We start from the raw sequence: 12,640 nt of genomic DNA, 5'->3' as shown, positions 1-12,640 counted from the left end.
GTGATGTTCCCCTTCCCGAGTCCAAGTGATCTCATTGTTCAGTTCCCACCTATGAGTGAGAACATGCGGTGTTTGGTTTTCTGTTCTTGTGATAGTTTGCTAAGAATGATGGTTTCCAGCTGCATCCATGTCCCTACAAAGGATGCAAACTCATCCTTTTTTATGGCTGCATAGTATTCCATGGTGTATATGTGCCATACACAGCACTTCTAAACGCTTTATACATTAACTCACTGAATCTTCACAACAACCTGATGTAGACAGATGCTACTATTATCTCTTTCTATAGATGAGGAAATTGAGCCACAGGAAGGTTAAATAATTGGCCCAAGGCTGGGCACAGTGGCTCATGCCTGTAATCCCAACACTTTGGGAGGCTGAGGCAGGCAGATCACTTGAGGTCAACAGTTTGAGACCAGCCTCGCCAACATGGTGAAACCCCATCTCTACTAAAAATACAAAAATTAGCCAGGTGTGGTGGTGCATGCCTGAAGTCTCAGCTGCTTGGGAGGCTGAAGCAGGAGAATTGCTTGAACCTGGTTGGCAGAGGTTGCAGTGAGCCGAGATTATGCCACTGCACTCCAGCCTGGGTGACAGAGGGAAACTCTGTCACAAAAAAAAAAAAAAAAAAAAAAAAAAAAATTATAGGGCTTGACAAGAGCAGATCTCCAAGACACTTGTTAAAAGAAAAAAAAAGCAAACTGTAGAACAACATATATTATATGATATATAGGATAAAAAAAACCACTAGACTCAGAAGCTAATCTATATATTTTCTGCATGTATATTCCATATATACAGAAGTGTACACACACATACATATACATATGTGTGGCTGTATATATGTACACAAAATTGTACCAGTGGCTGCTTCTGGAAAGGACCTTAGGTGGGAGAGTAGTCAAAGAGATTTCAGCGTCATCTGTATTGTTTCGATTTGATTAATTTGGACTTTATTAAGCAGGTCCTCTGCATTCAACTCCATGATTTTCCCCAAAGAGAAATCTCTGGTACCTAAAAACAAAGGTGATTGGCTGGACGCGGTGGTTCACGCCTGTAATCCCAGCACTTTGGGAGGCCAAGGTGGGCGGATCACATGAGGTCAGGAGTTCAAAACCAGCCTGGCCAACATGGAGAAACCCCGTCTCTACTAAAAATACAAAAAATTAGTGGGGTGTGGTGGCGCATGCCTGTAATCCCAGCTTCTCCAGAGGCTGAGGCAGGAGAATCACTTGAACCCAGGAGGTGGAGGTTGCGGTGAGTCAGGATCGCGCCATTGCACTCCAGCCTGGGCAACGAGAGCGAAACTCCGTCTCAAAAAAAAAAGACAATTTCTTTGTCTTTCCCTCATCCAGGAACATGATTGTCCTGTTCCAGCAGCTGAATGCACAATTCACTGTCCATTGTATATGCATTCACAATTTGAAATAAAAGTTCATCTTTGCAGCTAAAACTAATCACTACTTCATGGCCCAAGATGAGATGAAATTTAACAAACATATAAATAATTTAAGTTGCAATAGTACAACTTTCTGGAGATACTGAATCTAGAGTTACTGAAATTGAGATAATACCACATAGAAATTGTACGCGGCAATTGGGGGATCCAATGTAAAAACATTAAGCAGTAAGCTGTGGCTGTGTTGAATTTACAAATTAAGATGCATGGGGTTCTGCCCAGCGCGGTGGCTCATGCCTGTAATTCCAGCACTTTGGGAGGCCAAGGTGGGGGGATCACCTGAGGTCGGGAGTTCAAGACCAGCCTGACCAACATGGAGAAACCCCATCTCTACTAAAAATACAAAATTAACTGGGCATGGAGGTGCATGCCTGTAATCCCAGCTACTTAGGAGGCTGAGGCAGGAGAATCACTTGAACCCGGGAGGCGGAGGTTGCAGTGAGCCAAGATTGCGCCACTGCACTCCAGCCTGGGCAACAAGAGCGAACTCCGTTTCAAAAAAAGAAAAAAAAAAAGCATGGGGTTCCATTTCTGATTTACCTTTAGACTCAGAAATCATTTATTCTTGGTCAATGAGAGTTTTGAGCCAGTTTGTTCAATAGTCTATCGTTTGGCAAATAGGAATTACAATTGCCTTTAAATAGGCAATTCTTGGTAATTCTGTACAAAAAATGGGTAAACTTTTAAACCGTCTTTTCCTAGACATTAAAGTATGTGTCCTTTGTGGATGAATCCCACATTAGGATGGTGAACCAGAAGCTACTAGGGAGAAGTCTGCAAGATGTCAAGGGCCAAGAAGTCCCAGTAAGTTAAATAATTTTGTCTTTATTTTTTAAAGAAAATTTACTATTAAATATAAACACATCTAGAAACTTATACAAATCAAAACTGATGGATTTTAACAAAGTAAACATACTCATGTAACCGGCACTCAGATTAAACAACTGAAAATTACTAGCAGGAGTCCCTTTTATGCCCCCCTCCAATCACTACCCTCTCTTTCTCTTTTTTTAATTTTTAAAATTTGGCCGGGCATGGTGGCTCACACCTGCAATCCCAGCACTTTGGGAAGCCGAGGCAGGTGGATCACCTGAGGTCAGGAGTTCAAGACCAACCTGGCCAACATGGTGAAACCCCGTCTCTACTAAAAATAAAAAAATCAGCCAGGTGGTGTGGTGGCATACATGTAATCCCAGCTACTCAGGAGGCTGAGGCAGGAGAATCGCTTGAACCCAGGAGGTGGAGTTTGCAGTGAGCCAAGATTGTGCCATTGCACTCCAGCCTGGGTGACACAGCAAGACTCCATCTCAAAAAAAAAGAGAAAAAAATGTATATTTTTAAATTCAAACAAGGTCTCACTATGTTGCCCAGGATGGTCTCAAGCAGTCCTCCCGCCTCGGCTCTACCAAGTCCACCCAACTGCCCTCTCTTAAAAGTAGTCATTATCCTGTATCCAAAGATTAATTTTACTTCTGCCAGAAGTTTCTAAAAGTTGAATCATGTAGTGTGTAAGCGGTATATACTCGGTTGAGTGTCTGGCTTCCTTTACTCGACATTATTTTTGCGAGAATCGTTCATGACGCTGTGTATAGCTCATTCCCATTGTATAATTCCGTTTTATAAGCATCCAACTTAGCCATCCTACTGTTAATGGACATTTGGGTAGTGTCCAGTTTGGGGCTAATGCCAATAACGCTGCTATGCTCAACATACGGTACTCTACTGGTCAGTTACCTAAGAGTGGAATTGCTGAGTCATAAGGCAGACATATATTCAGTTTTAGGAGATACTAACAAACAGTGCTACAAAATGGTTGTTGTCATTCACACTCTCCCCAACAGTTCTGGCTGCTGGGCATCTTCAGTTTCCTAGGGCTGAATTACCACAAACTAAGCGGTGTAAAACAACAGAAATGGCTGGTGGCTCACGCCTATAATTCCAGCACTTTGGGAGGCCGAGGCAGGCAGATCACCTGAGGTCAGGAGTTTGAGACCAGCCTGACCAACATGGAGAAACCCCATCTCTACTAAAAATACCAAAATTAGCCAGGCATGGTAGCGCATGCCTGTAATCCCAGCTGCTCGGGAGGCTGAGGCAGGAAAATTGCTTGAACCCGGGAGGCAGATGTTGCAGTGAGCTGAGATCGCGCCACTGCACTCCAGCCTAGGCAACAAGAGCAAAACTCCGTCTCAAAAACAACACCACCACCAACGGAGACATATTCTGTCACAGTTCTGGAGCCTGGAAGTCTGAAATTAACGTGTTGGTAGGGCCCTCTCTATCTGAAGGCTCTAGGGAGGAATCTTTCCTTGCCTCTTCCTGGCATCTAATGTCTTATGACATTGACCAGGACCTCCAGTACAATACTGAACAGAAATGGTGACAGCAGCCATCTCTGCCTCATTCCCTATCTTAGGGAGAAAGGCTTTTATACTTCGCTATTCATTATACTATTTGCAGTAAGTTTTTGTTTGTTTGTTTGTTTGTTTTGAGATGCAGTCTCACTCTGACGCCCAGGCTGGAGTGCAGTAGTGCAATCTTGGCTCACCACGACCTCTGCCTCCTAGGTTCAAGCAATCCTCCTGCCTCAGCCTCCCAAGTAGCTGAGACTACAGGTGTGCACTACCATGCCTGGCTAATTTTTGTGTTTTTAGTAGAGACAGGGTTTTGCCATGTTGGCCAGGCTCGTCTCCAACTCCTGACCACAGGCGATCTGCCCACCTCAGCCTCCCAAAGTGCTGGGATTACAGGAGTGAGCCACTGCATCCAGCCTGCAGTATGTTTTTCAGAATGTGCTATTAGGTAAGAAAATTCCCTTCTGTTTCTAGTTTGCTAAGCACTTTTACCATTAATAGATATTGATTTCTGAAATAATGTCTTTTTTGTTTTCTGGCCGGGTGCAGTGGCTCATGCCTGCAATCCCAGCACTTTGAGAGGCCTAGGTGGGCAGATCACCTGAGGTCATGAGCTCAAGAACAGCCTGGCCAACATGGCGAAACCCTGTCTCTGTTAAAAGTACAAAAATTAGCCGGGCATGGTGGTGCACACCTGTAATCCCAGCTACTCAGGACTGAGGTGGGAGAATTGATTGAACCTGTGAGGTGGAGGCTGCAGTTAGCTGAGATCATGCCACTGCACTCTAGCCTGGGCAACAGAACAAGACTCCATCTCAAAAAAAAAAAAAGTTTTTTTCTGCTCCTTTTGAAATATCAATGAGTTTTCTTCTTTTTTTCTGTTAGGTGGTGAATTGCACTGATTGATTTTCAAACATTAAGCCAACCTTGCATTCCTGAAGTAAACTCAATTTGAATGTGTTGTACTATTCTTTATATTTATTGCTGAATTCCATTCACTAATATTTAGGATTTTTACATCTCTTCTTGAGACTGACCAAAGTGTTTCCATTCTTGTAATATTCTTATTGGATTTGTGTATGAAGTGAACTACGGTCATGTGTCACTTAATGATGGGGATATGTTCTGAAAAATGCATCAGTAGGTGATTCTGTGGTTGTTTGAATATCATAGACTCTATTTACACAAACCGAAATGGAATCGCCTATTATACACTTAGGTTACATGGTGTAGTCTACTGCTCCTAGGCTGCAAACCTGTACAGCATGTTACTGTACTGAATACTGTAAGCAACTGTAACAGAATGGTAAGATTTGTGTATCTATATATAGAAAAGGTACAGTGAAAATATGATATATAAAGCTAAAAAATGGTACATCTACATAGGGCACTTACCATGAATGGAGCTTGTAGGACTGAAAGTTGCTCTGGGTGAGTCGGTCAGTGAGTGAGTGGTGAGTGAATGTGAAAGCCTAGGTTGTTACTGTGCACTACAGTAGACTTCATAAACACTGTATGCTTAGGCTACACTAAATTTATTTCAAAACATTTCTCTTTCTTCAATAAAGTAATCTTAGCTTACTGTGACTTTTTTACTTTATAAATTTTTAAATTTTTTAAACTTTGTACAGTGGTATAAAAATACTTTCTTTCGGCCGGGCGTGGTGGCTCAAGCCTGTAATCCCAGCACTTTGGGAGGCTGAGGCAGGCGGATCACGAGGTCAGGAGATCGAGACCATCCTGGCTAACACAGTGAAACCCCATTTCTACTAAAAATACAAAAAATTAGCCGGGCGTGGTGGCAGGCGCCTGTAGTCCCAGCTACTTGGAGGCTGAGGCGGGAGAATGGCATGAACCCGGGAGGCAGAGCTTGCAGTGAGCCGAGATCACGCCACTGCACTCCAGCCTGGGCGACACAGCGAGACTCCGTCTCAAAAAAAAAAGAGAAAAAGAAAAAGAAAAAAAAAATTTTCTTTCTCACCGGGTACGGTAGCTCACGCCTACAATCCCAGCACTTTGGGAGGTCGAGGTGGGTGGATCACAAGGTCAGGAGATTGAGACCATCCTGGCCAACATGGTGAAACCCCTCTCTGCTAAAAATACAAAAAAATAGCCAGGCGTGGTGGTGGGCACCTGTTGTCCTACCTACTCGGGAGGCTGAGGTAGGAGAATAGCATGAACCCAGGAGGCAGAGCTTGCAGTGAGCCAAGATCACGCCACTGCACTCCAGCCTGGGTAATAGAGCAAGATTCCATCTCAAAATAACAACAACAACAATAATAATAATAATAATAATAATAATAATAATAATTCTTTCTCTATATCTTTATATATTCTATATACTGTTTTCTATTTTTAACATTTTTTATTTTTATTTAAACATTTTTGTTAAAAACCAAGTCACGGCTGGGTGTGGTGGCTAACGCTTGTAATCCCAGCACTTTGGGAGGCTGAGGTGGGTGGATCACTCGAGGTCAGGAGTTCAACACCAGCCTGGCCAATGTGGTGAAACTCTGTCTCTACTAAAAATATAAAAATTAGCCGGGTGTGGTGGTGCACTCCTGTAGTCCCAGCTACTCAGGAGGCTGAGGCAGAAGAATCGCTTGAACCCAGGAGGTGGAGGTTGCAGTGAGCCGAGATCATGCCACTGCACTCCAGCCTGGGAGACAGAGCAAGACTCCCTCTCAAAAAAAAAAAAAAAAAAAAAAAAAAAAAAAAAAAAAAAAAAAATTCCAATAGTGCGAAGTCCTGGGAAGAATGTGGAATACCACAGTGTGATAAGGGAATCACGTGGGATAAAACCTGCTAGATAGGGTGGTCAGGACAGGAGGTGACATCTCAACAGAGGCCTGGCTTTTCTGAATTTCATTTTCCAAAATCTATAAAATAGGCCGGGTGCAGTGGTTCATGCCTGTAATCCCAGCACTTTGGGAGGCTGAGGCGGGCAAATCACCTGAGGTCAGGAGTTCCAAACCAGCCTGGCCAATATGTTGAAATACCGTTTCTACTAGAAATGCAAAAGAATTAGCTGGGCATGGTGGCGTACACCTGTAATCCAAGCTACTTAAGAGGCTAAGGCATGAAAATTGCCTGAACCTGGGAGGTGGAGGTTAGAGTGAGCTGAGAGGTCACACAACTGTGCTCCAGCCTAAGCGAGAGTGAGACCCTCTTTCAAAAAAAAAAAAAAAAAATCTGTAAAATAGAGACAAGGATGCATTACCTCACAAGCATCTTCAAAGACTTGAATGAGGCAATGCTTACAGAACAGATGCATGGTCCTGGTATCTACACCTAATCAATGACGGCTACTATAACTCATGTAACATTAAATGTAACTTTGTAAGTTAATAAAATTAAAGAACCTAGAACCTGAGGGCTTGTCATTGCTAATAGGTTTGGAAACTTGCTTTTTCAGAGACCTGCAGTGGACTTCACAGATTTGTCCAAGCTGCCCCTGGCCCTCCATGACCCACCCCCGATTCCTGGACAACCAGGGGAGATGCAGCCGCTTAGAGAGGAGGTGACTCCTAAATCCAGGGACAGCCCCGTCTGGTGCCAGTGTGGAAACTGCCTTCCGTCCCAACTCCCCAAGAGCCACAGGTGCCTGGAGGAGCTGTGCTGCCGGAAAAAGCCAGGGGCCTGCATCACCACCTCAGAGCTGTTCAGGAAGCTGGTCCTGTCCAGACACGTCCTGCAGTTCCTCCTGCTCTACCAGGAGCCCTTGCTGGCGCTGGATGTGGATTCCACCAACAGCCGGCTGCGGCACTGTGCCTACAGGTGCTACGCCACCTGGCGCTTCGGCTCCCAGGACATGGCTGACTTTGCCATCTTGCCCAGCTGCTGCCGCTGGAGGATCCGAAAAGAGTTTCCCAAGAGTGAAGGGCAGTACAGTGGCTTCAAGAGTCCTTACTAAAGCCAGGCACCATGGCTCACGTCTGTAATCCCAGCCCTTTTGGAGGCCGAGGCAGGCAGATCACCCGAGGTTGGGAGTTGGAGACCAGCCTGGCTAACAAGGCGAAATCCCGTTTGTACTAAAAATACAAAAATCAGCCAGACATGGTGGCGTGCACCTGTAATCCCAGCTACTCGGGAGGCCGAGGCACGAGAATCACTTGAACCTGGGAGGCGGAGGTTGTAGTGAGCCGACATTGTGCCACTGCACTCCAGCCTGGGAGGCACAGCAAACTGTCTCAAAAAAAAAAAAAAAAAGAGTCCTTACCGATAGCAGGGGCTGCAGTAGCCATATTAACATGACCTTTCCTAGCAACTTGAACTTCACCTGCAAAACACTGTGGCCACATTTTTAGCCAAAGGGAAATGTGCTTTCATGTTCTATAGCTCTGTGTCTGAGAGCAAAGTGACCTGGTTAAACAAACCAGAATCCCTCTGCATGGACTGAGAGCAAAGAGATTGAGATGTAAGTTTCAACTCTGTCCCTAGGAAGTTGTGTGACCCTAGGCCTCTCACCTCTGTGCCTCTGTCTCCTCGTTGCCCAACTACTATCTCAGAGATATTGTGAGAACAAATTGAGACAGTGCACATGAACTGTCTTGTTAATGTGTAATGATCTACGTGAATGCAAAACATTTCATTATGAGGTCAGACTAGGATAATGTCCAACTGAAAACAAACCCTTTTTGTCCTGGTTGAAGAATGTGGAGGACTAAAAGTGGCCACAGATTCTTTGACTCTCAAGTCCCCCAAGACCTAAGGGTTTTATCTCCTGCCCTTGAGTATGGGTGGCTCTGATTGTTTATCCAAAAGTGGAAGTGACCTTGTGTCAGTTTCAGATCCTGGTCTTAAGAGGCTGACAGCTTCTACTTCCTGTCCCTTGGAACTGTTGCTATCGGGGAAGCCAGACTCCATTTACAAGTCTGCCTATCCTGGTCAGGCGTGGTGGCTCACACCTGTAATCCCAGCACTTTGGGAGACCAAGGCGGGCGGACCACTTAAAGTCAGGAGTCCGAGACCAGACTCGCCAACATGGTGAAACCATATCTCTAATAAAAATACAAAAATTATCTGGGCATGGTGGCAGGCACCTGTAGCCCTAGCTATCAGGAGGCTGAGACAGGAGAAACACTTGAACCTGGGAGGTGGAGGTTGTATTGAGCTGAGATCGTGCCACTGCACTCCAGATTGGGTGACAGAGTGAGACTCCATCTCAAAAACAAAAAAGTCTGCCTATCCTGAGACCACCCTGCTGTGAGGAAGCCCAAGCAGCCATGTGGACAGTGCCTGACCAGCCCCAGCTTTCAAGCCATCCAAGCCCAGTCACCAAACATGAGAGAGAAGAAGCCTTCAGGTGATTCTGGACTCTACTAACATATGACTGATACCACATGATACATCCCAAGTGAGAACTGCCCCATAAATTCAGAAAACCAAATTGCTATCTTAAGTCACTAAGTTTTGGGCTTGTTTGTTCCACAGCAACAGATAACTGGAACAGAGAGCAAGCCTGACGAATGGGCACACAGACTCAGCCCATACCTTCCCTGGTTCTAATGTTCTTAGGGAGCCCAGACTAACCCTGGAACTCTCAGGAACTTAGGTGTCCACTGGACAGTTCTAGAAGGGCTATGGACCAAATCAGGTAACTCACCAGACCTGCCTTGGAATCTATCAAATCTAACTGCTGAGCTACACAATGCATTCCAATCCTCATCACAATTCTATGACTGAAGGCCGGATGCAATGGCTCAAGCCTGTAATCCCAGCACTTTGGGAGGCCGAGGCAGGTGGATCACCTGAGGTCAGGAGTTTGAGACCAGCCTGGCCAACATGGTGAAACCCTGTCTCTACTAAGAATACAAAAATTAGATGGGCGTGGTGGTGAGCGCCTGTAATCTCAGCTACTTGGGAGGCTGAGTCAGGAGAATCTCTCGAACCCGGAAGGTGGAGTTTGCAATGAACCAAGATAGTGCCACTGCACTCCAGCCTGGACGACAGAGCAAGACTCTGTCTCAAAAACAAAAACCAAAAAACAAAACAAAACAATTCCATGATTGAAACTGACTCAAAAGCTGCCTTTATGCTATTAACACCCTGTACTTTGCAGCCAATCAGAACTGACACAGTCTGGGTTCTAGCTACTTCAAAAGCAACCCACACCACACCTTTACCATTTCCACACATCAACTGCTAAGAATATGAAAATGCAGTGACAGATTTTAGGATCCTGCTTCAGAATTTCCTTTTCCTGGTTTGGTCACTAGAGTTGGCTATTTATCTGTTTCTAAACAACTGCCATTTTATCGAATAGTTTAGAGACCACTATTAAATATTGTGACTGATGAAAGATCTGTGAATTTTTTTATACATATTCTAAGAATTACCATTTTGATACCTTTTAAAACCAGCAGCTTTCTACTATATTCATGTAAAACAGCATGAATAAAATGTTTTTTGATACAGGGTTTTATCTGGTTTTAAACTCAGGAACCAAGTTAATTATGCCAGATTGAACTTTGATTTTTACTACCTTTTCAAAGACATTTTAAAAAGTGGATAATTATACATATATAATATGCATAATATTTCTTTGGAGCTGACATTTCTTTACTCCACGAATTCTATGTTACTGTTACATCTTTCCATTCTGATGGCCTCTGGGCCTTTGTACCTTTGCTTTTGGTGCCTTATTCCTAGTATGTTTCCATCACCTTAATGAGGCCGCAGATGGAGTCAGAATGTGAAATTACAAATAATCACTGGATCCATCTACTGTTTTCCATCACCTTCCCCACTGATGCTCTGGGTAAGACAGTGATGTGTCACTTCAACTGTGTGTAGTATGTCAGACACGTCCTATAATAACAGGCATCACATTTGTATTCTTATTTTTAGTTTACTGTAGAAAATAATGGCATCACCAAAGGTGATGAGAGTTTTTGTAGGATCTGTTTTCTTATACTTAAAGACAGTCTTCTGTTATGGTAATTGCCAGTATTCATGGCTTCCTCTCTGCGTCAGAAGAGAAGGGATCTGCTTTCTCTTGGCTGATTTCACATAGTATTGGTAATAGATAATAGACTTGCATTTCTCTTTCTAAAGGGGAATAACTTTTTAAACCCTTCCTGATTTTAGCCTGGCAATGTAAGTGTCCTTAATGTGACTGTTTTGATAATTAAAAAAAAAAAATGTATAATTTGTTTATTTAAATCTTTCCTTTCTTTTCAGAAGGTCCCCAAATCACAGTTAACTCATTCATGGATGCATTCATTCAACAACTATTCAATGAGGCACTCTCTAGAGACCAAGGATAAATAAGGTTGCCAGTCTCATGGAGATATGAGGAGATGGAAATTAATCAAATAATTCAAGCAAATGGAATCTTGCAACTTGTGCTGAGTATCATGGTGAAAAGGCAAATGATGGCATGAGAGCTTATAGTAGGGGAATTTGGCCTATTTGGGAAGATCAGCCTACCTGAGGAAGGAATGTTTTAGCTAAAATCTGAAGGATGAGTACTACTTAACTAGTGAGTGGGGGAGGAAAGAGCATTCTAGCAGAGAGAACAGTATGTGCAAAGGTCCTGGGGCAGGAAAAGCAGAGCAGGTTTTTAGAACTTAAAGGAGACCTATATGACTGTGCCATAAACAGTACAGAGAAGTAAGGCATGAGTCACAGCTGGACAAACAGGCAGAGGCTAGCAGCCTGTGGGCCATGGTAGAGTTTGTCTTTATCCTAAGATCTAAGCCAGGTAAGGGTTCTAATCAGGAGCCTGTTAAGATCACGTTTAATTTTATTTTATTTATTTATTTTTATTTATTTTATTTTATTTTATTTTTTTGAGATGGAGTCTTGCTCTGTTGCCCAGGCTGGAGTGCAGTGGCTCAACCTCAGCTCACTGCAACCTCTGCCTCCTGGGTTCAAGTGATTCTCCTGCCTCAGCCTCTCGAGTGTCTGGGATTACAGGCGCCTGCCACCACGCCCAGCTAATTTTTGTATTTTTAATAGAGATGGGGTTTCACCATGTTGGCCGGGCTGGTCACGAATGCCTGACCTCGAGTGATCTGCCGGCCTCAGCCTCCCACAGTGCTGGGATTACGAGCATGAGCCACGACATCCAGCCTTATTTTTCTTTTCTATTCTATTGTATTCTATTCTATTCTATTCTATTTTGAGATGCAGTTTCACTCTTGTTTCCCAGGCTGGAGTGCAATGGCACTATCTCAGCTCACTGCAACCTCTACCTCCTGGGTTCAATCAATTCTCCTGCCTCAGCCTCCTGAGTAGCCAGGATTATAGGCACCTGCCATCATGCGTGGCTAATTTTTATATTTTTAGTAGAGACGGAGTTTCTCCACGTTGGCCAGGCTGGTCCCGAATGCCTGACCTTAAGTGATCCACTGGTCTTGGCCTCCCGAAGTGCTGGGATTACAGGCTTGAGCCACCGCGCCCAGCCACCATATTAATGTTTAAAAGATCACTGTGATCGCTGTGTGGAAAATGAGCTGGGAGTGGTGGTGGGTGTAGTTTTTGTTTCAGTCTTTCGCTACTCCATGAAACATTTGCCCCACATAAGCAGCCACACTGAATGTTTTTCTTTTCTCCCCTCCTCTTCCTCTTGGGAAGTCACCAAAAAAAAAAAGGACAAAAAAATCAGCAGCAAGAGAAAAGGAGGAATAGCTGTGGTGTGCCTTGAATTTTGGAATGGCCCCTGTCCCAGGCTGGCAGGGATGAGTCTGCGTGTTGAGCTTCAGATCACAGGAAGGAGTGCACCAAATCAGGAGACGAAGGGCAGTCAGCAGGACCCACTGGGTACCCATCCTGCGGTGTAAGGCCTAAAATCAAGCTCTAATATGAGGTGCTGCCTTGACAT

At 44.2% G+C, this 12,640-nt stretch overlaps 1 protein-coding gene across 1 annotated transcript in view; it reads left to right on the top strand.

Moving 5' to 3' along the window:
- P2RX7 (purinergic receptor P2X 7) overlaps positions 1 to 8,003 on the top strand; it is a 54,702-nt gene extending 46,699 nt beyond the window's left edge. Inside the window, exons 12-13 of the mRNA XM_017872097.1 lie at positions 2,162 to 2,263; positions 7,229 to 8,003. Coding sequence (XP_017727586.1) covers positions 2,162 to 2,263; positions 7,229 to 7,726 — 600 coding nt within the window. The 3' untranslated portion in view covers positions 7,727 to 8,003. The remainder of the gene's footprint in view (positions 1 to 2,161; positions 2,264 to 7,228) is intronic.
- Positions 8,004 to 12,640: the final 4,637 nt, after the last annotated feature.

The sequence above is a fragment of the Rhinopithecus bieti genome, unplaced genomic scaffold (genome assembly GCF_001698545.2).
Source record: "Rhinopithecus bieti isolate Rb0 unplaced genomic scaffold, ASM169854v2 scaffold_6776, whole genome shotgun sequence".
Classification (NCBI taxonomy): domain Eukaryota; kingdom Metazoa; phylum Chordata; class Mammalia; order Primates; family Cercopithecidae; genus Rhinopithecus; species Rhinopithecus bieti.
This window is presented reverse-complemented; position numbering and strand designations above follow the sequence as displayed.